Here is a 27,026-nt window from a genome sequence, read left to right on the forward strand (position 1 = left end):
GATCTTTTGTGTTAAAATAGTTGATGAGTGGTTGGCTGTGCATGTTCTCTAGTTTGGCTTTACAAATACCTGTCACTCCTAGACCCAAAGTCCTGGTATTCATCCTGCCTGCAGCATCTGCAACATTAGTAACTGGCAATAGTAAGCTATGCACCTGCAGGCTCCGTGCTTATAAAACCTATTTCACACTCTCTGGAGCAGTATTTGTCAAGACAAAGTTAACAAACTCTTCAAAACCCACAGTTAGCCCAACACCTCAAAGGTCTGGGCACCCACTAGAAGCATTTTGGGTTTTAATATGTGAGGAAGCTTCTACTGTCGCTTGCAAATTACTACATATAGATGAAATACAGCTACCGAGCTTTTTGAAAACAAATGGTTATTTCACTCACCATTCTGTCACAACATCATGCTTCCTACTTTCCCTGACACCTCAGGGAGACAGGAGAGTGGTGTAAGGGAACATGAAATCACAGTCACTTCAGTTTTACTGGTGATCTGAGTCTGCTGCTTATTTGCTACATGGTCTCACTCTTCAGAGGAGTGCTGCTGCAATAACAGCACTTGATCAGGCTCAGAACAGCAGAGTTGGGACCAACACTGTGGATTTACCCTCAATGCAGTCTGGTTTTCATGTAGTACTGAGCAGTAGCTTAAAATTCATTCCCAGCTGCAGCATCTCAAATTCAAAGCCCAAGTCACTGGTGACATTAAAAAATCTTGGCCATTTTGCATAACAACATTGTGTTTTAATGTCCATTTACATGACAAAGTAATTTGTATTCTATTTGTATGTCTTAAATCTAGATACAATATTTAAGGCAGCAAAAAGCATTAGAACAAAATGATTTCATTTTTTTTCTTCAAAGGCCGTTTGTGGTTTTGAAGACAACAAACACCAAACTATTTTGCCGTGCTCCAAGGAAAAAAATAAAACAACAAAAAGCCAGCCACCCAGACAAGACAGTTTTCCCCCACTTTAGGCAGGGCTGATATTCAGTATTTTCTTTTCACAGGGTCAATACCCATCACTGATGAGATGGAGTTTTGTGGCGGATCCTCCTGCCCACTCCAAAGCCCAGTACCCACAGCACTCTCTGCACCTCTCCCAGCCTGGGGAAGACCCTTGGTGGTACAGGTACCCCAGCCTGGTGGCAGGGCCACCAGCTTGGCATCCTCTTGCCTCGCCCCACTCCAGCTGCATCTGTGGGAGGAAGCAGCCACGGAGGGGAGGAAGCAGAAGTACCTCACTGTGTTGCTCCTCCCCACTACTGTGAAGCCTCACAGTTCTTCCAGGCACAGCATGCAGCAGGCTGCAACTGCTGCCTTGAAAGATTTTCACTGGTCTTTAGGTGCCAAACCCATATGCTGCCTTGCTGCGGACCATGGCATCTAGCCTGGAGAAGTTCATTCATTCTCTGGACCCCAGAGCCCTTCCCAGAGTCCTCCAAATCCAGTCAGGCATCTATTTCCAAGGTGAGCATCGGGTGCTTTTTGGCAGGGTTTTGCAAGTCCATCTTTGACATCAGCTGCCCCTTGGGACTGGGATGTGGGAGAGGCAGAGGGAGGATGCTGACAGAGTGGTCTCCCAACAGTTTCCCACCAGCTGTGATTTTTCCTTTGAAGAACCAGTGTAATGATCAATGGCTTTGGAATTGTCTTTGGTACGGTGTGCATCTGGTCTTCTCACAGGCAGCGAGGAAGGAGCTGTAGTTAGTCTTCATTGTATCCTGGAAAGAGTACTGGAATGAGTCATGAATTTGTTTTGTGCTGACACAGAGTCATCAATCTAGCAATTGCAAATCACCTCCCAGAGTTTAATTGATTAAACCTAGCTCTGCTCTTCTGAAATTGGCATGGAGATGTGCTCTCTTTCTCAGAAACAAGGAACCAGAGAGTCTGGAAAGACTGTAGTGTCTGGAAAGTGGCCATGAGTGACTATAAGGTTTTCCTGAAGTTCTGCCCTGAATTTTGGGGTACTTCAGGTGATGCTACAATACAAAGGGATGGTATGAGTCAGATAGGAGCATCACAGGGGCAACATTCTGCTGGGTTTTCCTGCTGCAGATCTTTTTATGGTGTTTTTAGTGTTCTTTTCTGCTCATGCACAAAACATGGTGGAAAGATGGTAAAGAGGCTTTCACTGGAGGGAAATCTTTGCCCTTGGTCAGGGTGTGGTCTTTGTTTAATGACAGTGAAAACACCATGTCAAGCCCATGTATCAGTCTAGGAAAAGAAAGTTACCTCCCTAACACTGCAAGGGAAAACTTAGGGTCACACTAAATAAAACAGAGAGGGCTTCATAAAATGAGCTGAAGCCTGCTTCAGCTTCAGCTGAATACCTGCTTCAGGATCCACAATATCTATCTTTACGTTAAGCTAAAAATCCCCATGCTGCTCCATAGTAGTAGGAGGAGAGAGGAGGTGGCCACCGTTAGCTGTGGCCATGGAAAGTCTGAGCTGCCATCAACAGCCATGGCTGGAGTGGGCGATTCTTCCCTCCATGACAGCAGCCTCTTGGGGTGGAAAGAAGATGAGAAAGTGCATACTTAAGCTGAGATGGTAGCATGCTGTCCATGTTCTCCCAATTGCCCATCCTGGCAGCTCTGGAAACTGCCTAGGACACAGGAATAGTACTGATACGCAAAAAGGCATTCTGGGAAACAAATGGCCAAAATTAACAGAAACTTCGGAAAATATGCTTTTTCTGACCTTTGACATATGGCCTGTTCAAGTTTTACATTTTAAACTGGCCCAAGAACTTGAACTGAATTAAGTTCTTGACAAGGAGGCTACTACCTAAGTGATGAAGAGTGGAATCTAAGCTAAAAAGAGGAAGATCACCTCTTCAAGTTGGAATAGCCACCATATTTGTCTTTTTCCACACACCTAGGAAGCAGAGGTAATATAAGTTGCATGAATATGTATCTATATATGTATGTATATGTGTACACAAAATACTGTGAGATATATATATATATGTATACACAAAATACTACGACAAAATTATGGTAGACCAGCTGTCAGCAGGTTTCTGAGTCCCTACAGTCTGCATCCTGCTGCTAGTGGATGATAAAGCTCATACCACTGCACCTTTGGAGCCAGGGTATTTCAGCATGTGCTTTCATTTCCTGTGTAAACCCTTCCACATGAGGAGAAAAAAACCCAGTGGAGACAGCCCACAGACCATTCTGCAGCAATGTCCTTGCATGTGAGAGAAGAAGGCTATTAGCTGACTGTCTACAGCAAAACAGCCTTCACAGCCTTGGAAGGGGGTGGCATGCCCTACAGCGATGCAGGAATGTTTGCATGAAAAGCAAGAGCCCTTGTGTTGCTCTGAGGCTTTTTCAGTCTTCAGCAGCAGCACCGCTTCCTGTCGGCTTCTCCCGGTGGCTTCCTCTCAGCTGTACTCATACATGTTTCCACCAGCAAGCTAGGTGCAGCACTAACCACACGTGCAGGTATTTCTCGCTTCTACAATGAGCAAGGCTGATACAGACGTGGTACCTGGCTCCTTCCCCTCACAGTCAGGACATTCCCAGACTACTTGCAAGTACCTAGAAACCCCAATGTCCACTATCAGGCTTGTGTTGCTTCCTTTGTCTTCCTTGCTTCAGAGGAAGCTTGAGATGCTTGAGACACTCTGTGCCTGAGAGGTTTGCAGGATCTAGGGCTACAAAAGATCCTCTTGGGCCAGACTCTCCCTTTCTCTCCCACCCTCCCTCCCTCTCCATGTCAGATCTCTCCTGACCATTTTGCTTCCCTCCATACCTGGCAGCAGAGGTGAACACACTGTTCTGTGATTGCATTATTATTTATGCGCATTTTCTGAAGTGAGGGTAGTGCTTCAGGGAGAGTCTGAAGTAACTCCTGTTACACTGCTAAACAGGAGAGTGGACCACTTTGTGCACTTCGAATTTCCATTAGGACAATCATTCTTTAGTCCTTCCTCAGGGACATCCCCCCGCCACTCCAAAAAACCCTTTTGATTTCTTTTACCACATTGTGGGTAGTGGCAGGTCTATTGACAAGGAACACGGGTTTATTGCTAAGGTTGCCAGGACCAAATCAGTGCGGTCACGCACTGATTGTAGTAGCTTCCAACTGGCTACAAAGTCAACCTGGTTGGCTGAGTCCTACTTGGATTAGCTGTTTCACAGAGTTGGATTTCATAGGACACGTAACCATTCTCGGTGAAACATGCAGATAGTAAGGGAGAAGATTTATTTTTAAAGCATTACTCAGGATTGTTTGAAACTGGTCAATCGCAAGGGACGGTTAATTTTCTAGTGTAAGGATTTAAAATAGCAAGAATTTGTATTTGTGTACATTCTATGTATATTCCCATGACCACAACCCCAGAAAAAAAAGTGCAAGGTTTCTTAATGTCAGATTAACCAGGTACATAGAACGGCTACTGGACTAAATAATGATCTACTAAATCCATTAGAGCTGTCACATCAAAGCTGCAGCAGCCAACGAATGAAGGCTATAGCTGTCTAGGTGGTAAGGAGATGATGGAGCTTAATTCATTCACTAATCTTCTGTGGTGCACTGTGTGCTGTGGGGACGAAAATTCATTTATCAGGAAGGAACATTTTTCACACACTGCACTTTGGTCTAGATGATTTTACAAGTAAATATGTGACTTGCAAATTAGTCTCACTGCTCTTGACAGAGTTTCAGTACCTCTGGAAGAATAAGGAAAGCACGATGCTGTAAGTCTTTGTAAGGACGGATATATTTATTTCCATGTGGTAAGGTATTTTTATTAGAAGCTGCAAAGTCAAGCTCCCAGGAAAGAGTGGGAATTTGATTGTCCTTGGGCAATCAAAAAGCTCTAAAAGATCCCGTTCTGCCTTCATACCCAGGTAGCATCAAACACAATCTAAGTCTCTCTTTTTAGACACAAGGCTGCCTGCTGCAGCTCCTGATGGCGACTAAGCTGAAAACATGTGCTGTGTGCACCCAGTCCACCATTGGTCTCTCTACTGGCCTATAAAAATTATGTTCCTGGTGCTATTAATGGGATTGTGATTTATTTAACTGTAGCTCCCCAAACTGCAAATGGACAGGATTTTATAGACCCTGTTTCCATTCAGGATACTTTCAGCTAGAGAAGTTACGGGCAATTGAACTTTTGCTTATGGTAGTGAATAATACATCCTAGACACCTTTCTGAGGAAGCTCTATTCCTGTTCACCTCTCTGTTCCTGGCCTGAAGCAGATGGAAGAGTTTCCCTGGGATAACATCAGTGTTTTTCATGCTACACCTGGACTTTGGGGCTGGCTGAAGCCTTACACAGTTTGCCTCAGGCAGGATAGCAAGGTTTGAGGAGCTTGTTCATACTCCCATGTTCCTACTCCCCTTTTCCTCCAGCAGTGTGTGGCTGCATAGCCAGAGCCTCAGCCTGCAGTCATTGCCTGTGACTGTCCGACACTAGGCAGAGTCAGGAACATGGGGTTTTAGTGATAGCCCCGAGTACTTCTAAAGTGCTTTTCATTCATCACACTCAAGGACCATATAGAAGTAGAGAAATTATTGTCGTCATTGGTTTGAAAACAGACACACAGGTGAAAGGAGAGGGTGGTTCTGCAAATCCCAGAGATGCCTCCTGGGGCAGTTGTTTTGGGCTCTGCAGTCATCATATCATTGCTACAGAAACTGGACTGTTGAATCTCTGAAGGGAATAGGAAGGCTGATTATAAAATGAGAGCAAGTTTGCCAGATGCAAGTATCTTGGTAATCAGCACTGATTAGAAAGGAACTATAGTGCAGACTGAAGTACATGACAATTTAATAGTTCATTAAAATATGTTATTAAAAAATTAAACTACTGAAACTCCATTGGAAACTGATTTGATTGACTGAGTATTTCTCTTTGAACATTTTAGTAAATATTGATGCTTAGTGAGCTAAGTACTGTATGACCGATGATTTTTACAGATAGCATGCAAGTACAGGCTTTCATCTTTATGTTGCAAAAATTATGTTTATTTTAATACTGATATAATTATTTTATGGGTAATTGAATTTAATATTCTGCAGGCTTAATTTAACCATTGGCAGGACAGTAAAAAACGTCAAACTTTAATTGTGAAAAATGTAGAACTGCTCCAGGCACCTATTCTGTTGGTGTTTCTTGCCACTAGCCATGTTCCTTACCCACAGCCTTCCCATTTTTGCTCTGCTTAAATAGAAATCCCATGTTGCCTGGTTTTTATTCCCCTAAAGCTAAATGCATGCATCCGCGATGGGATTAGACCTCCAAGGACTGGGACTTGCCACAGTACAGGGGGAGCTGGTAGGTTTCCTCTGCAGTTCTGCTGTTCAAAAGCAGCACTTGTGTAAATCGCAGTGCCAGGACATCTCTTTATGATGGACCTGTGAAACATATCGGGAAGGTTTATGCTCTGCACTCTTTCTCTGGGGAGAAGGGAACTCTAAGCCAGCAGCCTTGACCTCTGCAGGCTGGGAGTGCAGTGAAGCAGTAAGCTGTAAATGTGATGCTTTGCTCTCTGCTCCCTTGCCCAGGGCTTTGGAAAGAGCCCAGTCTCTCTGCACAGGGAGAAAATGGTGGGAAGAGACAACAGGGGGGTTACATATACATCCCTGGTTAATGCCCTTCCAGACCTAAGGGAGTTGAAGATGCTCAGTATTGCCAGGTGGGGATCCCCCTCTGGGCAGCTCTTCGGTGCTCTCTGACAGCTGCATGAGGGGCGATGACCAAAAAAAAAAAAAAAAAACAACCCCTTTGGGATTTGCCTCTTCTTTGGGGAATGCGAATAGCTCAATTTCAAAACTCTGTTTGGTGAACCATAAAGAACATGAACATGCTCAGGCTCATGGTTCCTCCTGGCTCTCCTTTGCTGGCTGCGGATCCATGCCTGCTCACCCTCTCTGCAGTTTCGATTTCACCCTTTATTCTTCTGTTACTGGGAAACAGCATCTTGCCAGCCTGTGCTTCTATGAGCCTTTCAGGGGAGTGATGGGTTCAGCAGGCCAGCAGCAGAGACTGGAACCACTTAGGAAAAGTCCTGTTAACCCCGTGACTGCAGCTAAGCAAACTGAATAGAAGAGGAATCCTTGTATATCAAGTCTCAGCTGCCTCAAGTCCTAATTTAAACAAGAAATCTCAAGCTCTCAACACAAACAGAAAATGATCATGTAGGATGGAATGATTTTTTACTGTTTTTAAGCCAACCTAGGAGGAACAAATCCTGCTCCCTTATCAGTGTGAAAAGCCAGTGAGTCCATGAAAGCTAGGATATGTGGTCTGTAATACATGTGATAAAATAAACAAGCTGCCTCTTGACATTTAATAAAGGCACTTTTTTTCTTATAAAAAGCAACAAAACAAAACAATTTAAACAGAGGCTAAAGCAAGAACAGCTTTGAACACCGTTGATGAAGATAATTAGGGTTATATTTCTCAGAGGTGGAAGATCAATAAAAATGACCTGTGCATTTGCCGGGTGGACTCTCAGCTGAGTGCATGCCAAAGGGAGAATTGCACATGAAACTGGTGAAAATTGTGGCATAGCGTTTGCACTTGCTAATTTGTCTCAGTTTTTTACAGTGATAGAAGCCAAACCTGTCTGTATAAATGGAAGGGTGGTTTTTTTTTCCCTTTGAACATAGTTGTTTCCCTTACTCAATTCAGCAGTTATGACTGACAGCCCTAGGTACAGCCAGAGTAACAGATAGTTTGGATTCTCTTTTGTGGTCAGTAGTCAAGGCATATTGGTAAATTTTCTCTATTAATATGTACCACTGAAACTCTCCTGCACTTGTTCAGGCTGTTTCAAAAGCATGTTTTATTCTGAACAAGAATGAAAGTGCCCTTCAGTGAATGCAATATGAGAACAAAATCTGACTTTTATGGGTCAAATATTGCTCATTTTATTCATGCTGCTGCCCTCAATGGGATGACTCATCCAGACACAGTGAGAAAAATCTGACCCTGGGTAGCTGACGCTGAGGGTGAAGCTGTTTCGAGGATCTCCTTGTGGGGATTTTCTTTCCATGACATTCAGCTTTGAGCCTCTCTGCGGATGGCATAAGAGATGGGCAGAATACCTGAATTGCCTGGCTTGTCTCCACGCAGGGGTCTACCTCCTGCCTTGGTGTGCTGAAGCTGCCCTTGACATGCTGGTTTGCTGCAGTGGAGAGGGCTCCCCAGCTCTTGTTGCACTGCGACCATCAGAGATGCGAGGAGGAGGTCTGCATCAGAAGGAACCCTGTTTCACTACAACATAAACCTGCCATCCTATAAAAATACCAGGACAAATTTCACAAACCTAGGCTCTGGGGAGATTAAGGGGACAACTATAGCAAATGATAGGGGAGGGAAGATCCTGGGATAAACTTCTCATGATACACAAGCCCATGACCATAATCTATTGCTGAGTTACAGGGCTTTTGTAGAGTATTTTTTACTCCCAGTAACTGGTCATCTATGCATGAGGGAACACAGCATTAGTCCAGGTTCACAGTTTCTGATTAGCTCCTTTGGAGACACAGTAACAGCACAAGGGGCAGCGTGCTGTGATCTCAGTAGAGGAAGATGCTTAAACATATTTCCAGTTCCGGGCTTCACCTGCTAAGTGTCCAACACTCTGGCCTGATCCTGCAACTTAATTTAAGCAGCCTTCGTAAACCTAATCCAACAACGCACAGATTTTCTTTTAAACATGCACTTCAATAAACATTTCTTAAGTTAGAGTAATTAACGTTGCAAAGAAAATGAATAAAACTAAATAAATCACAAACAGCTAAAACAGTGACTAATGCTGTTCAAAAGCAGCTTTTGGAATTTTCTTTACTGCTGCAGAAATTCCGACTCATGTGGGTAAGAAGTCAAAGACGTTGTATTTGGAGCTGTGGTTTCACTTGCTCTTTCCATTATACGGGGTGCTGCATGCACAAAGCTCTGCTGTCACATGCAGAGCATGAGTCCTCTGGATAGATGAGAATCAGAAGAAAGTATTAAAAAAAAAAAAAAAAAGGCCATAAACCTATCAGGAAAGGAATAAATCAGAAACTGCAGAAGTAATTTTTAAAAAATTTCCATTATGATTGAAATGGCTTAAAGCACTTGACATTTAAAGTTTGACTTTATATGGCAAAAGATAAATCTTACAGCTTTTGTTTTTTGATGGTTTTGTGCTGGCAAAAATCAGACCCTCTGCAGCTTAATTAGGTATGATCAAGATAAGATGCCTTCTTTGCACAGAGCCTTTTGAAGGGAGTTTGCCTCTGTGGCAATTCAGCAGCTGAACTATGTGGAGAGATTTTGCCCCAGACTGAGCAAACCTGCAGATTTTTGTTGCTTAGGACATATTAAGGAGAGAAGAGCTGTTACAAACCCCAGTAAGTTGCTCTGTCACTTGATAAAGGATCTTCTACACAAATTGATGCTGCCTTCATGACCATTGCTACCCTTGGGTCTCTGGAGCACCGTGTGGGCACAGGGGAGCTGGCCTCACCCGCTCTCAGTGGGTGCAACCTTGTAGGGGTAGAAAGGAAGGGGTGGAGAAAAGCCATACAGATGCTTTATACTATTTGCAACCACTCTCATAGCCTGGGGTTGGAAAGAGAAGCTGGGGCAGGCGTCCTTCTTTGCCTACTATTGTGCATATGATTTTCAGCCTCTTTGTATCTTCCCCAGAAGGTGTTAGTTTATTTGAGTTTAATGGGGAAAATCCAGCATACTGATTAGCATCTTCGGTGCTCACGTGGTATTTGACTGGAAAAAAAAAGACACCTAACTTCTCACCATCAGAAATTGGTTGCTTTTCCCTACTGCTTAAATCGGAGTATAATATGATTAAAGTTACTAAGCAAAACTCTCCTCCCTGCAACTTTAAGATAGATCTCTCTTCTTGCCAAAGAGTACAAACTCTGAACAATTGGCTAACCCCCAAATAATACCCATAAAGAATGATATCTTTTTTATTGACACTAATTATAGATACATTATGTCCTTCATATTACTTTGGGAGCCTGCAGCAGCCTTAATAAAACTGTGATTTCAGCTGAGCTATGTCATAGGGGAAAGCAGGCTATTGTAATTCTGACTGAATGGCTGCACCAGGGGATCGTGCCTTTATGTGAAAGGCACCAGCCCCTGAAACAGAGTCACCGCTGATCTGGGAAGACAGCACCCATATGGGCAACCGATGATAACATAATAGTGGAAAAAGGAGCACTGGAAAAAGGACATCGGGACAAAGTTCTACTCTTTCAGGACACGTCAGGAGATCTTTCATCTCCCTGCAAAGCAGCCAGGTTCCTGGTTCTTTGGATCTTCTTTCAAAGACCACTCAGGCTGCCAGCTGCAATGAATTCAGTGGGTGCTGCTGAGAGATGAAAGGGAGAATTTTTTTCCTTCAAGGATTCAAACTCATGGGGCTAGGGAGTCAATGCTGAGTGTTTGGCCTGCAAAGCGATTTCATTTTGTTAGGAGAAAAGCTTGATCTTTGTTAAAAAAAAGGAAAAAAAAAAAAAAAAAAGAATGGGGGATATTTGGAAGTGCTTAGCAGCACCCTGTAGCAGACAGACACTTAGACTGGGAGTCAGCCAGCCTGGGCTTAAGTTCCAGCCCTGCTGAATGGACCTCTGTGCCACCTTAGTGAAGCCTTTTTGTCTTGTTTGCATTCTCTCCCTAGCTCTCCCTGCTGAACTGCCCAGGGGCATGCGGCAAAAGGGAGTTACACACTAGTGATGTATTATTGCTGTTTAGTCGTGGACCTGATTTTGAGTCATATTTCCTATCAGCATCAGTGAAGCATTCCCTCTGAGAGCAGTCACTGAATGGGGCTTTAAGCTGCTCAGAAGAAAACGGGAAATATTACGGAGATGTTTGCTGTTCTACCTTGTATTATGAAATATTTCTCTCAGTGGTATTGTCATATGCCCTGACATGGAATGACATTCTCCACCTCATGCATTCACTGTATTTATATTTCATATTGTTGCTTTTAGTACAAAAAGACTCTTCTTGTACCTATAATGAGAAATAAATCAAATAAAGGGCTCATGTTGGGAGTAAGGTGGTGTGGCTGCTTAGCATTTTAGGAAAGATGGAGGAAAAATATATTGAACCAATTGATATGGTTGTTTTGGTATGATCACAGCAGTTGCTAATATGGATTGTCAAACTAGAGATGAGCTTATGAAAGGATATAAATGTGTTTTTTATTGAACAAAGTAACAATACAGAAAAGGTGGTTTCAAAGGCAACAAGCTCTTTAATTACAGCCTTCAGGGGTGTTGTTTGATCACGGTAAATAAGCTGCTTTATTCTGGGTTCTGCTAAAATGTTTTTTTTGCATTATATGGCATACATCTTTCTCAAATCAAAAAGATTCGGTCCTTAAGGTTATTTGATTTACATGTTCAACATCTTACACTTTGTGGCTTGAGTGGGAAAAACATAATTACTGTTGTGCAACAACAAATAAGTGTACTAAAAGGTCTATTTTAATTTTAATTTTATTTTTCAATATATTGTGTATGTAGGTCCACATCACACAGCTGAAGTAAAATCTTTCAGGGTCACGTTGTCACACAGTGGGTCTTTTCACAATGTTGTAAGACTAATTATCACGGCTTTTAAACGAAAAAAATTTTTATTGTCCCTTTTGAAAACCATGCAGTTTCCCTCCCTCCCTTTTATCAGCACAAATATTTGCTGCAAATGCCTAGATGACAAATCACACGGGTAACATTTTTCTTGACTGAATGTAATCTTCATTGTACTATTCCAGGCAAATTGCCAAGCAAGGGCTAAAATCAGGGCTAAGGCAATCTAGTTGCAGATAAATATGTAATTACAATCAATACTGTATGTGCAATTGCACCCCCAAAAATGAATCTGTTCTTCTATGGCTGGCAGAGTTTCATTTTTAAATGATTTTTTTAATCCTGGTATCGTTAAAAATGAGGCTTCTGCAATCATGGTCTTGGTCTGTTAGCCATCCTCCTCCCAACCTCTCACCCTCATAATTTTTCAACCTCTTGGTCTATTTCAAATGAATCTGATAAAAGAGGAGGTAATTAAAGTCCTACAAGTTGCCCATGAAAATGGTCACCTAGGTAGATAACTATCTACATACAGATATAAACATCTATCTGTCTGTCTATCCACTCATATATATAAGTTTTACTACTGATAAGCTGTTAAAGGTTGGGCTTTGACTTCCTTAATTGGATGGAAAATGTGGTGGCATACCTCTGCTACTCAGTGGTTATACGAGCAACTTATCCAACTTCTGGGGTGAAAGGTACAGTCCTATGGCCATGAGTCTTGGGATTCTTCTACTCCACTAGAAGCCTTCCTATCTTCTAGAAGACTTAAACCATCCTTCCTAGCTGCTTAATACCCCTTCCCTTCTTCATGGTGCCCCAAAATGCATCTTTGCTTTCTTTCTTCCTCTTTAATTCAAGAAGGGGTTTACGTTCCTTGATATTATTACAAAGCGTTATCTTTGCGAGTGCACTATGTACTCATGTAATAGCTTATTTCTTTGATGGTAAGACAACCAGCTGCCTTGATTTTCTTTTTGGTTTTGTTTGTTTGTTTGTTTGTTTAATTTTTAATTAATATGATGACTTCTTTTAGTTTTAATTTTCATCTCACTTTTTCCTAAAACTGATGCTTTTAGGTGAACGATCAATTTGTTTTCCACAACGATGCTATGTTTTATTCTGATGAGAGACCCTGACAGCTAAGGTGCTGTGACAACCCTGTGTGTCTATTCTGTGCACACTCTTTTGTGGCTTGCAGACTGGCATTTATACTCCATCTTTTTTCTGAATGCATTATCTCGGCCCTTGATGTTTCAAACAGAGCCTGCAGCTCCATATAATGCTTTTTGTAGACTCCAGCTTGAACTCCATATGCTTGTCTGCCTCAGGTACTTTCTCCCTTTTATGAGTGTGGATTTTCTTTTCTTGTGTATTTTAACCTTTTCTTGTAGCATTCTAGATTCTCTGCCATCTCTGCACTGCCAGGCCACAGTTTACCCTGTGTAGGTTGTTATTTGGAATTCTCATGTTTTGTAAATTTTGATTGCTTTGTCAAAGGCTAAATGTTGTGTCATTCAGTCATCTATTTTTAAGTGTTTGTCAGAGCTAGTCTCTTCTCATGGATATGGCCATATTGGATTGTCAGCCTTGGACCCGTCGCTAACTGATCAGTGTTTTCACGTTTTTGCAAGTGTCATTTCTACTTTTTATTTTGTGATGGAGGACAGGACTTCTCAAATTATCTGTAGAACAATTTGTAGTTAAGATATTGTGGCTGTGGAAAAGCAAACCTGATAAAAGTAGTAAGCCTTCAGAACCAGTCATGATCAGAAACAAGGCCTTTCTCTGACTCGCCTCTATTTCTTGGTGGCACCACTCTGCTGTGGATATAGACTGAAGTAGTAGATAGATCTTCTTCAATCACATCTTTTTTTTGAGACGTTCAGCCTCTTAATTGCTCCATTCTCCCCTCAGGGCCATTGGTTGGTTGGCTGTCCTCCACATACCATGTTACTTGGAAATCAGCCACAGCCAGGCACGTCACCAAGCCAGGCATGTCACACGTCACCTGTGTGGCTTGGTGCCTGTGATGGTATGGAGTAGCACTGCCCGCTCGTGGGTGCATGGCAGGGCCCAGCACGCTTGCAAAGGCTGTCTAGCAGAGATGGAAGCAAAAGTGCCCAAAGCCCATAATTAGTCGGTGTAGTTACTTTCATGTTAAATGTTTTTTAGAGGTCTAATTTCAAGTGAGGTAATCTGGAGAATATGGATCTAAATCTGCACTGAAGAAAAAAAGGCTCTAGAAGCCATGAGCTCCCATTTTGAGTAGGTTTTTGCAAATATTTGTTCAGAGGTGAGAATATTGGAATTCTTTGCTCATCCTTCCATGTTTCTATAATGCAGAGCTCATCGTGTTTGGTCCTCTGGGATTCCCTGTATCTAATAATATCACAGTTGCTTGTGATCTCTACTGTGTCTGATGTGAGGAGTGAAGTGGTTCAGCACAAAAGGAGTATTACCCTCTTCACGGCTGCTCAATCTTTCTCTCCCTCTCACTCTAATATGAAATAAGCATTGCACATACACTTTTCTGACTGTCATAAAATAACCTATGGAGCTCAGTTAAAGCAATGAGAGCTATGATAATTCCTCATGTGTTTATTAGGGCAGCAGCCCATGTACTGATGGGAGCTGTAGCAACAGTGTTGAATTGCTCAGGGACTAAAGGGAGAGCAAACAACTATGCACTATCTTTACAATAAGAAAACTAGATCGTCCAAGCTCTCTTGGTCTTCTGCTTAGTACTAGATTGGTTGAAAGGATGTATAAACAGCTTGTTCTTTCACCTGAGTATGGCTGATATATGTGTGGCACTATAATCCAGAATATCTCTGTGCTAATCATCACCCTGGTGTGCAACAGCCTGCTGGGGGAGTTTCGAGCCTAAATACAACAGCCCCTTTGAGCCTATGTAGGTTTCTCAGAGAGGGAAATCAGGCAATGTTGCCACATCCAGCCTGCCAAAAGCATCTGCCACATGATTTGAATTTTTTTTTAAAATCTAGATTCTTTAACATGGGGTTAAAACTGTACATCAGCACCTGTGGTCTTCAGCAGAGCCACTGGGGATTTCCTGGTGTCTGTCTCAATTGTGAGAGCATTGCACAAGCAACAGACAGGTTTTCCTGGACATGTCTTCACAACAGAGTTGCTCTTAACCAGTTGCTCCCTGTTACTCTCATTCATCCTCCTGTCCTGACACAAACCCGTTGTTCTGTGGTGCTCTACTGAGGGTTTGGGTTTAGCCTAAAACCAGGGCAACTCTTCATAGAATCATATAGTTTGGGTTGGAAGGGACTTTTAAAGGTGATCTAGTCCAAACCCGCTGCAGTGAGCAGGGACATCTTTAGCTAGATCAGTGTGCTTAGGTTGGTCTCCCAGTGACTTCCAGTGAGGCAGAGGCAGTAACCAAGTGCTTGTCACCTGCAAGTGCTGCAGTAGAGTTGATAAATATATCCCAGACTCAGTGAGAGATGCTTAATAGCCCAGGCTATGGTCGTGACTGGAATCGATTTTGAGTGAGCATCAGGAAAGTCACTTGGTGCATTTCTGACGTGACACCTGACAAAAACAAACACACAAACCACACTTTTATTTCTTTTTCTCCCACCCACTACAAGGAGACCTGTGGAGTAAAGAATGTTACTTTCTGTGAGAAGTCTGCAGGCAATGGCAATATTTCAGTACAGGCCATCTCAATTATTGATTGCTACTATATAGCCAGAGGTCAGGTTTTAAGTTATCTCTCATTGCCTGAGACGATTCTGGTTACTTAGGTTAAAAGGAAAAAAAAAAAAAAAAGAAAATACTTTAAATTGAACAGGATGCAACAAAGGGCTATTGGAAGGGTTGTGGGAAGGAAAATCTGTCTTCTTAGAGGAGATAAAGAGAATTTGTTTGTTCCAGGTTTTTGTCAAAAAAAGTGACCAGAGAAGGACAAAATTAACCTTGCAAACCCTTTGGGGAAGGCAGAAATGGGAAAAAAGTGTTTTAAGTAGCAGAGCAAATGAATACATTCACCAATGCATTGGGAGCAGAAACGAGAATAAGGTTTCTCACCACGAGGGAAATGAAATTCTGAGATGGGATTCCAGAAAGGGGATTTACTTCTGCAACACTTCAGGTCAGACTTTGGTAGGTTCTTGGAAGGAACTTCACATCAGAAGAATGGAAGCTAGCATTAAACATTTCTGATGTTCTGTGTTCAATGCAATTCTATCTACAAATGGAACACTGTGCATTTGCTGCACTGCTTTTGTCTATAGTTAATTGATCCCATGCCTCAAAGCTTCTGCTAATCTCCCGCACAGACCAGGAGGAATTTTCCTTCTTCTGCATATCTTGGTTTTTGTTTTGGTTTTGCTTTATTCTTCTCACTCTGCCCCCACTTCTGAAACAGCAGAGATTGACCACAGCTAGAATGGAGAAGGGACAGATTTTTTTGGCCGGCCAAGCTGCAGTTCCAGGTTTTGCTGAGGAAGCTCTGAAACGCTTGGTTGGATCACCTTGTTCCTGCTCTCAAACTTCTGAATATCACAGACAAAAACAGGAATTTTTTTGCTGTCAGGCCAGAATCAGTAGGCTCATTTCAGCATGGGGGTGGGGATTACCACTGTTAATTTGCCAGACTTCCAATTTCTTGTACTTTCTTCAGGTTTTCTGTTACTACAGAAAGCTCAAGTGCTGGTTGCACTTTGATGTCTCCTGGCCTCTCCCTAGGCACCTTCTAGGGTCGCTGCTTTTGTCTTCTGCTGTCGTCTGTTGTTTACTATGGGATATGTTATGCCCTACGCCATGTACCTTTCCTGACCGAGCTCCACTGCCTGCTGATTTCAGGGGGCAGCTCCTGATGACCCATGTGATCCTAGGCTCTACCTCATCCATTTTGGTCTAATAACTTGGAAGTGCTGGTTCTTCAGACCTTGCTCTCCTTACATGCATCTAAGAACACTGTATACATAGAGCTGATTTAGAGATCACTGAAGTCACAAGGTGGATTTTTTTGTGACACTAAGGAAGGAAATGAAAACTAGGTTAGTTATCGCAGGATAAGTATTATTTCATACAACTTATTTTAAGTATATTTGTTTCTATTCAAATAAATAAAGAGACTTGACAAAGCGAGAAAAAGCTGAATAATCCTTTTCTTTCCTTTTGCATTTCTTTTTAGGCTCCATCTACGAAATGTTTGGAAATGAATGCTGCCTGTCAACAGGAGAAGTCATTAAAGTTATTGGCTTCAAAATTAATAAGCTCATAGCAAGTATCTGTGAGAATAATGAAGTCAGCCCATTTTCAGCCAAAGTGGAATTACCACTAAATTTTCCTGGTATAGTATTTTGTAAATACATATTTTTGAGGAATTCTAACCCTGAGTAATTACCTTTGTTCATTTTATTGATTTGCTGTCTTGATTGATATTTGTTTGATGTTACAACTCAGCTGTCAAGGATATAGTTTTATCAGAAGGCACAAGATACAAAAACCTCATTTTCAAATTTCAACCCTTCCAGTTCTTTTTCAAGCCTGGATAGAAATTATTAATGATATAATGTTTGGTAGCAAAGCTTTCTGTACTTGAGGTCACTCAGTGTAAGAATTATTACAAAAATCTTCTTTTCAGTTACTCATGACTTTGCCAAACTTTGTCTGAGCTGAAATCTTTGCTGTGTGCTCAGACTATAATTTATTTACTATTATTACAATTTATTTTATTATTTTGGATATAAAATATTTTTAATACTTTGTTACTTTAAAAAAAAAAAAAAAAATTATTTATTTTAATTCCAGTGGCCAAAGTGGCTGCTCCATGCCTGGAAATAGGATTAGAAGAAAACAGATGTGTTTTTCTGCTTATAAAAAACACATCAACTGTTCTGTAGCAAAGTCCCAAAATATCCATATTTTTGAGGATGGACTTGAAATTTGGCATACGGCACTGACATGTTATCTGAAACATATCTTCCTCTGTTCATGTGGGCTTGTTAGGAAGAGATGGCCAAGTGCTGTACCCAGGATACCTAGTTCATCACATGTCGTATTTATTCACTTTTCAATTCTGCTCTCATCTCAATTCCTCTACTGTTAGGGCCCAGCTGTGTTAAATAAGGAAGTGATTGGAGTGCAGAGGGAGAAGTGCTGGATTGAAAGTATCCATATGTGGGAAGGGGAGGAGGCAAACTAGGTCAGGAAACTGATAGAAAAAGATTGGACGTTGGAGCAGGGCAGAAAGATGAAGACTTGATATACGAAGATCAGGGACTGGAGAGAGCGGTGGAGGTGGCTGGCAGCATCAGAGGAGGACTGCACCCACACAGAAATATATATGTGGGGCATTTCCTAGTTTGAGAGTCTTGCAGGCAGTAGAGGTAATGGGATTCCCTCGGGGAGAGGAGATAAGTGGGCATGAGGAGGCCAGTGGGATGTGGGAGGGAGCCGTGTAGGTCTGGGATAGAAGTTACAGGACACCTGCGGGTAGGAAACACTGGGACAGAGCACACACAGGACACAGCAGTCCCTGAGAGCCTGAGATCACATCCAGGACTCATTTTGGCCAGCAGTCTGGCTAATGCACTGAATGAGACTACAGTTTTGTAGAAAAAAATTAGAATGTAAACATTTAATTAGCAATGCATTTTACTGCAAGGACATGGGAGGTTAAATTGATGCTGCACAGGAAAACATAATATAAGTGTTTTCTAGTGTTTGAGTGTTTGACTTAGTAACCTCATTGATGTTCTTCTAATGTATTCCTGAGTGTGTGAGAATGTTTGCACACGCATGTATATATGGTTTATATTAAGCCAGTGCCCAAACTGGTATGTGCTTTTTCTGCAGAGGGAGACAAGACACACTTCTTGAAGAAAATAAAATGTAAAAGCACATAAGAATGCAATGTTTCATCTGAATTCCAAAGGAAAATATCTTCTGTGATGCCTTAATTTTCCACCTCCAAAACACATATTTCTCTCTGAAATAATCCTATCTAGAATTTTCTTTTCCCCAGTAGACCCTCAATTTACTTTCACATTTTTCTTACTTGATGAATCAGAATCATTTGTACGACAACTTATAAAGACTTTTTTGGAATGCCAGTTTCAAGTAAGGCCCAAATGTAGTGATCAAAGACATTTTAATTATCTGTGGCTATCTAGAGATATTGAAGTACTGCTGTACTGTGAACTCTCAAGATACTTGGTATTTTTCTTGAAATCCAAGCTTCTTTGCTGTTATTAAAATTTCTTCAATCTCTAAAAAATATATACATATAGGAAGTCATAGTCTAAATCTTGATTGGCAGATGGGTTTGAACATTTGAATCCTAAAATATCCAACACAACTGAGTGATAAAAGTAATCCTACATTTATTAATGTTGAATCTTCTGATTTTTAGAACAGAATGACTTGTGATGCTTGAACCTGGTGAATCTGGATTCGTTTGCATTCAAGCGATCAATTTTACAACTTGGCATTTGGATGTTGTTGCCCTGTTGAGCACAATTTTCAAATTCGGTCTAATCACTACAATTTGCATACATACTTATGAACTCTCCCAATCAGTATTCTAGAAAACGGGGTTATTTCACTAGAAAAATAAATTCAGAGTTCATTTTGCTGAAATTTATCATTATTATCCTCCACATGAAGCTGAACAGTAGCACCGAAGAGGGGCATAATGACACTTCTTATTAGCCCAACATGGAGCACCACTGTCTTGTTTCTGTCTGTATACGTCCTCTCATGCATTCAAGAGCTTTTTGGTAAGATGTAAATCTGTCATTTCTCTAATTTAGTTCTTAGCTGAAGAATGATTCTGCTTTACAAAGTCAAGATGTCCCAGTTTCTGCTTTTTCCTTTTCACTTTATTACACGCACATGCTAAGCTCTGGACAAAACATTGTATTACAGCATTGCTGGCTTGCCACTGTCTCCAGAGCAAAGCACAGAATCGAATTCAGATGATCTCTTTCACATTGCCATTGACTTACTTCAATAAAAATGTCTGCAAGTCTCTAGGAGTCTGACACTGTATTTACATTGTACGTACAGTGCTATCTTGCCACTGTTGATGCAAAGAAAACTCTTGCTTTGATATTATTTTCCATTTCCTCTGTTGTGAGTTATCATTTGCATGTGATGGGCTCATGTATCCTTTCACTGTGTGCATGCTGGCATAAATAAGCACTGCTTCTATTTAGGTTACTCTGGGGATAGCATCTCTGTGAGTGAAGAACTGGGTTCATTGGCTTTAAACAAGCCTTACTCTTTGTCTTTCTGAATGTATTTGCAGCCTACAGAATTCCTTTTTTCTGCTCTGGCAAATCAGATCCTTGATAAAGGCTTAATCTGCCCTTTGCATTAGAGAAACTGCTGCAACCGCAAGTTCACTATCTGTGTTATTTTATTTTATTCTCATTCTAATTTGTTCTTTTTCATGCCTCAGAGGGCCAGGCTATTCTTTCTATGCTTATACACTGGCTAAGAAAAGAAGTCTGCTGTTACTCTAGACACTTCAATGGCTACATCTAGCAGCATTTTGAACTACAATTTTCACTACTAACAAGTTAGCAGAGACAGATAATTTGCACAACACCTGAACTATGTGCTAGCACAAATAGTTTAATTTTGTTCTGTTATGTTCCTTCATCTGCAAAAGTGTTGCTGGGCTGTCCTTGTTCTCAGGAGGTCCCTGGCAGTTGCTGCTGTTCATTCCTCTGTGGTCTGACAGACACGTAGCTGAGCGTGATTGTCCCTTTGAGGTCTCAGCCTCTGCGAGCCACAAGACGGAAGACTTGTTGTGTCAATGCAGCACATGCGTGGAAGAACAAGGGTTAGGCACTAGAAAGCTCATCTTGAAAGGAAATGAAGGGAGAGATAGGAGAGATGGCCTTTGGGGTGGGATGGGGAGAGGAGGATGCTGGAGCAGAGGAGGTAGCATAATGGGTGGTGGAGGTGAAGGAAAAGAGGAATAGCAATCAAGTCAGCTCCAGAGAAGCTGGGAACTGAGCTCCTCCCAGTCTTCTGCATTACCTTGGGGGAAAGAAACTGCTAGTCTGGGACAGAAGGTCTTTCTGCTATTTTTTTTTTAACTTGAAGGCTACTTGCTGCTCTATTAGGTGAGCCTAACTACTGTTTTTCTCAGTTTTCTGCGGGGAAAAGAAGAAAAAGAATAAAGAAGTATACTCCTTTCCTTCAGGACTCTTAATTAAGACTGGAAATGGGAAGCCTTTAAAGCTACAGGGAGGTACACTTTATCACGCTATAACCAGTAAATTAGAGCTGCGTATACCACTCTGTAAAAAGGTGGTGAAAGCATCCTTCTATCAAAACATGTTTTCCAACAGGACTAAATGAGTGATCATTGGGCTATGTTTTCTCTCCCATATCAGTGAAAATAATTTTTTCGGACTCCCAAAACCCCTCTCTCTACCGATGTGTACATCAATGCCTAACACTTTTCTTCAAAATGATGGGCTGATTAGGTTTGAGGCTTACTAATTACTATATTACAGCTAGGCAGGCACTTCACCTAATGAGATGCCACTAGGTGCAGAGGGTTTGTGGAGTGTGACAATGGTTACACATTCCTGTAGTTATTATATATGTGTAGTTGCTCTTCTCTCTATCTGTAACTTTCCCCAAAACTTTTGGGCATCAGTGCACTTCAGTTGTAGACTAGATTACATTTAGAAAGTAGATCTATAGGAGCAGTAGTGCCAGCTCTTGATAAGCCAGCTGGACTTTTCTCCAGGTTTGCTATTTCCATCTGTCTTTCCCCACAGTAGTCCACAAAGCTGTCTTAGGAAAGCCTAAGTGACTTTGATTTAGCCATTTCATGATTTATGAAAAAGTACAAAAATATTTTTGTTTGACCTCAAAATGTCCAAACTTTAGCATCTCAAACTTGCCATATGTCTCCTACTCTGGAGATCTACTTGCTTTCTTAGGTTTGGAAAAACATTTGGTTTTGTAATTTGATTCATAGTGATTTAATAAGGTTCTGAATTGTTCTAGATAATGTTGGTTGTTTATTTGTTTTAAATATATATTGTAGCAAGAGCAGTATTTACAAAAAGATACCACGGCAGATTATGGCACTTAGACAGGAACCACAGTGGCTTTCACCTATCATACCAAAATAACTTTTTATATATTCACCTCTTTTCTATGTAGAGAAAAACATATGGAATTTTACATGTTCATAAGCATAAACAGGTGGCTCTTAGGTGCCTCTACTTCATGGGTCTCATCAATACAGAAGCTAAGCGTGCAAGGCCACATGGTTCTTCAGTTGCCTATGCAAGCATTCTGTTACTGAAATTAAGAAAACCAGCAGAATGGAAGGTGATGATTTTTCTGCTCCCAACACTGATGAAGTCAGTCTGCCTGGGCCCGAGGGGATAATCAGTTGTCTAGTTTTGTAAGAGATCTGGTAATTATGGTTCCATAGGACACCTGCTTTCCAACCCAGGATGCTCATCATTTTGTTGCTGAAATACCTGGCTTCTAAATAACTCTGTAGTCTCAGCAGAACTAGTGGAGCCTGAGTCTACTGTCAAACTCATAGAGGAGAAGAATGTTTCTCATACCTGTACATTGCCAAATATTTTCAGCTGGGGATGGTTTTTTAACATAGTTTATGGAGGCTTTTTAATACAATTCTGGAGGTTTTCTATGGGCAATGAGAATGTTCCTGTATCACAGATGGGTAAACATAGTTATTGCCTTTGGGATACATCATATGTACTTTGAACACATTTTTTAATGGAGAATATTCCTATTTGCTTTCTCCCAGCACTGCCAGGAAATGATGCCCCTCTTGTGCTTGCAAAGCATGACACTGGAACACTGTTTGGGAGATGCTGCCTTTTCCACAATTTCAGTTTGTCACTGGTGCCTTGTCTCTGTGATATTTTCTAAATGCCGATGAACAAGTTTGTCTTGATCTGCACTGACAGCTTCAGTAGTGATTAGGACTGGGGTAGCTAATTTGCTTGTTAATAATTGTGAGAAACATTAAAAATACCAATGAGAAAGAAAAGTGTGCCGAAGCTGTACTTCTTATATTTGCAGTTACATCAATGGACGTGGCTTTCTTGCAGCCCAGAAAAAGATGTGAAGGCTTTCCCGTAGTGCTGCAGAGAGGACATATATGTAGAAGATGTATTTGCAGAAGAGTACTAAGTTCACACAGGAAAAGCTGACTGTCATACAGACAACTGTGAGGTCACAGTTTTTGCAGAAAGCAGTTACATAGGCACAACTAGCGACTATCTCTCCAGTAGATCAAATAGGTTATTACTGTTTAGGCTGCTGACAAGCCCTCAGAGCTGTTAGTTGCCACAGATCCTAGTGGTCTAGTGGGATCCCTAGAACCAAACATGTCCCATCTGGTGATAAATTCAGTTAAAAACTACTCAACAGACACAATCTCAATAACATCTTCTTTAACAAGATGGGTGCTAAAGCTATGAAGTGAAAGTAGCGGGTTTTGTTACAGTGAAACAGGAATCACAGCAATTCTGTGGAAAAAAAAAAAGGCTGTTATGGTAGAGGGAATGGTTTCATATATCCTTTTTGAAGAATATGATCTTAAGGAGCCCCTGCTTCCGTGCAGGCTCCTCAGTTGTGCTGATTGTGGTCAGTGGCTGAAACTCAGTAAGGGAAAAGGTGTGGGAGAAATAAGCAATTTGGAGGTTATTTTTAACTGATGCAATCTCCAAATCTAATTTCTTAATCTCACTATCAGAGGAGGCCTAGAGAAGTGAGTGAGTGTCTTCCCAACATCCAACAAGAACTGTGTTCTGGCACATCCTACCTTGCTGAGACCCAGGTATCTGCTGGGGCATCCTGCCCTTTTCTCTCACTCTGGTTCCTACAAGAAAAGAATGATAGCCAGTGTGGACCCAGTTCCCACACCAGACAACAGGGGCCAGGTGGATGGGACACTTAAACTTTTGTAGACATGGCAGAAACCACTCACGAGATGTGAAGCTGCCATGAAAGATTCTCTAGTGGTGCCAAGCAGCAACTCTTGAGTCTGCATCCCATGCTCCATGACTGCCAAGATGGGAGTGCTCCTTTACTTCAAAGATATGGTGTCCTTTGTGTGGTCCAGAGGAGGCAAAAGTGTGGAGCAGCGGCCGCCATAGGATTTCTGCTAGTTGGCTTTGGGGAAAGGAAAGTGAAAAGGCACTGCATCTCCCAGGGAACTTGGCTGCTTTGTCATTGTAGTTGTAGCTACCAGTTAATCTGTGTGAGTCCCCTGGCTTGCAATCTTGGTCTGAGAATAACCTCTAGATTATAATCACTTGGAAGAGAGCCTTAGTCAATGCCTGTCCCAGGAAGCTGCAATGTAATTCCATGAGGCAGCATTCACACTGCTGTGCCTGGGGAAAAAGACAGCTGAATCACACAGTTCATCTAAACCCTACTGTTTATTCCTCTAAACTGTCCACTTCATCTTCCTCTATAAAAACACTCACGCAAATATAGAAATGTACATATTTTTCTTGCGACATAGACTCTTAATGAGACAGCTCCAAGGGGCATGATTAACATGAAATAATAATGTCCCTAGGGGATAGAAAAGCTCCGATGAAGCTTCTGTCTTGCAGTACTTCAGCACTTTAATTGCCTTGTGATGTCCACAGTGCTACAACACCCACATTTTTAATTACTCCATCTGGTGGTCTGGGCTATCAGATATGCTAAAATAAGTTTCCTTTGCTCATTCTTATCTGTAGGTGCTACTTTTTCATTTGTGATGTGTCTTTAAACATACTTGGTCCAGGCACCCCCAGTTTGTGTGAGCAAGAATATGTAGTACAATTTTTAGCCAGAAACTTTATCCCGCATTTCACTAGTCACATTAGTGCTGCTCTTCCTCATACCATGTCTGCTTTTTTTTTTCTTAAAGGTTGGTTCCGGAGAAGACAGACAAGAATTTAAGATAATTTTTCTTTTTTTTTTCTGTAGCAAAGAAAAGAACTTTTTTCTCTTTTTACCATGGACGTAAAAATGTTGGATGCCAATTACTTGCAGAGTACAAAGGGCTAATTCCAGGCACCTATGATTTGTGTCATGTAGTTGATATTATCTTTCTAGAGTCACATTTCTAGCAACCAAACTATCAGCTATGAATTTTTTGTGCTTTGCTCCCAATTTTTATTGCATTTGCAGTCTAAAATTTGGCATGGCTTCCCTTATATATTTCTCTTTTTATAATGCAAGTTTTCTGTTCTTAGGTCTTTATAAGGTTGTGGCAGATAAAACTCCATACGTCAGCATTGAAGAAATTACAAGAAAAGTCTCTATTGGGCCAACAAGATTTGGTCATCCATGTTTCTACAGCCCTGAGGATATAAAATTGGCAAACCTCACTATCAAACACGGTGAGCAGATTACCTTCAACTCAGTGGAAGAGGTCAATGGAACAATGGCTGTGAACTGTGGTGTGGTCAGAAATAAACAGTCTCATTCCTTTACTTTACCCCTTTCACAAGAAGGAAAATTCTATGAGTGTGAAGATGACCAGATATACACCCTAAAAGAGATTGCAGAATGGAAAATCCCTAAGTGCAGAAATCGGATTGTCAAACTTTCCAATACTTTACATACATGGGACTCCTCTAATCCACTTCCTGAGAATTTTGATGGCTGCTTGATTCTCACGCCTGTCTATGAAGTGCAGGCAGTAATGAAATGTAAGTAGGACTCAAAGTCAATGCATTGTTCATCTTGGTATAGCAAAGTATCCTTAAATACACAAAATTTGCTTAAAATAGGCATGAAGGATTCAGTTTGGTCAAGACCCATATTTGCCACTGATGCTAGTTTCAGGATAAAGAAAGATAAAAAGAATACTGCCCTTTTTATTTATCAGCTGTTAATTCAGACAGTTACCTTGCATTTCTTTCTGTTGCCATTTAATGATTTCTCAACTTCTTTTTCTTTGTGTCTCAGACTTTGTCCATGGAGAAACCACTTGATCATCATCATAAATAACAAGAGAATATACACAGAAAATATTCATGGACAATTTCTGAAACCTTTAAGTTTGAGGAAACAAGATATTAGAAAACCAGAATCTTTAAAAGCTGTAATTTTTGTCACAAGTTTTTATTTAGAAAAAAAAAAATAATTCTTTTGTCCATGGCACATTATCCCTGTTCTAGTTGTTCCACGATAATATTGAAACTGCTTCTTAGCAATGTCTGTATCTATGCCTTCCTTTAAACCCATCAGTGAAATTAGTCGTGGGAATAAAACTAGAAGGTGTGTAAGGGTATAAGCACATAGTGAAATTCTCCTGAGTTAGGGTGACTTGAATAGCCAAGCTGCAGTAATGACCCATATGTGCGTGCACAGCATACCGTCTCTGAACTGAGATGCCTACCTAACCAAAAAAACAGCTTAAGCTAAAAGGTTTGACCTTGCTTGAGGACAGTCTAGGCAGTAGATGGAAACTTGCTACAATTCTACTTGTTGATGCACCCATCCTGTTAAAGTTTGTAGAACAGTAACTTAGCTTTTGGCAAGGTTTTGCCGTCCGTTGCATTTACTAGAAGCAAACCAGTGAGCTCCATAGAAATGAAATCCTAACGGAAATATGTCATTCAAGAGGATATTCATCAGGAAATCTTTTCACAATTGAGCTTTCTCTGATGAATTATGTGAGTAAATAGATAAAAGAGAAACAAATAAAAATGGGCAGAGACTGTTAGCACAATATACTATAGCTATTAAACGCTTATCATGAGACATTCAGCTGTGCTTGCTATGTGATTTAATGTGTGAGTTTGGAAAGTATATCTTCATGAAATAAAATACTTCATTTTCTACAACTCCAGCTAGATTCAGGAATCTAGCCCATCTCCTGAAGCTGGATTCACTTAGATGTATTCCTATACCCACTTAGATATATGTGCAGAATCAGTAAGAATTGAATGTTTCAAAAAAGCTTTCCGAAGATTCAGAAATATTTGGTATTCACCTGTCTTCCAATCAGATACTCCAGTGAGAGTTGTATTTGTTGATTTTATTTCATGCCCACTTACGTTTCATAGTGTGCTCAACATATAAGAAGTGTTGAATCTGTCCTGAATAACTATTTAATACAAACTTGAAAATTAGGCTTCATGGTACATGATTAACTCCTTTCTTGTGGACCATGAAAAATGGATTTTCACCATTTTTAGAAGAACTATAAATAGACACAAGATAAAGTATGAGAAATACTATCCACGATTCAATAAAAAAAGATTCCTGATAAGAGGGACAACAGATTACATTTTCAGAGGCTGTGGGCAGGAATCCTCATTCTTAATAATGAACAAATTATGTGTGTGGAACTCCCGCAAATGTTCATAGAAAACTGTCTTTTTTTCACTAGTCATTTCTCCTTCATTGACTTTCCCTTGCGGTGCTTAGG

At 41.0% G+C, this 27,026-nt stretch overlaps 1 protein-coding gene across 1 annotated transcript in view; it reads left to right on the plus strand.

The window, feature by feature from the left end:
* Positions 1-1,385: 1,385 nt before the first annotated feature.
* THEMIS (thymocyte selection associated) overlaps positions 1,386-27,026 on the plus strand; it is a 76,087-nt gene continuing 50,446 nt past the window's right edge. Inside the window, exons 1-3 of the mRNA XM_086461238.1 lie at positions 1,386-1,476; positions 16,764-16,922; positions 24,841-25,299. Of these exons, the coding sequence (XP_086317364.1) occupies positions 1,386-1,476; positions 16,764-16,922; positions 24,841-25,299 (709 nt within the window). The remainder of the gene's footprint in view (positions 1,477-16,763; positions 16,923-24,840; positions 25,300-27,026) is intronic.

This window comes from Leptosomus discolor, chromosome 2 (genome assembly GCF_034619465.1).
Source record: "Leptosomus discolor isolate bLepDis1 chromosome 2, bLepDis1.hap2, whole genome shotgun sequence".
Lineage (NCBI taxonomy): Eukaryota > Metazoa > Chordata > Aves > Leptosomiformes > Leptosomidae > Leptosomus > Leptosomus discolor.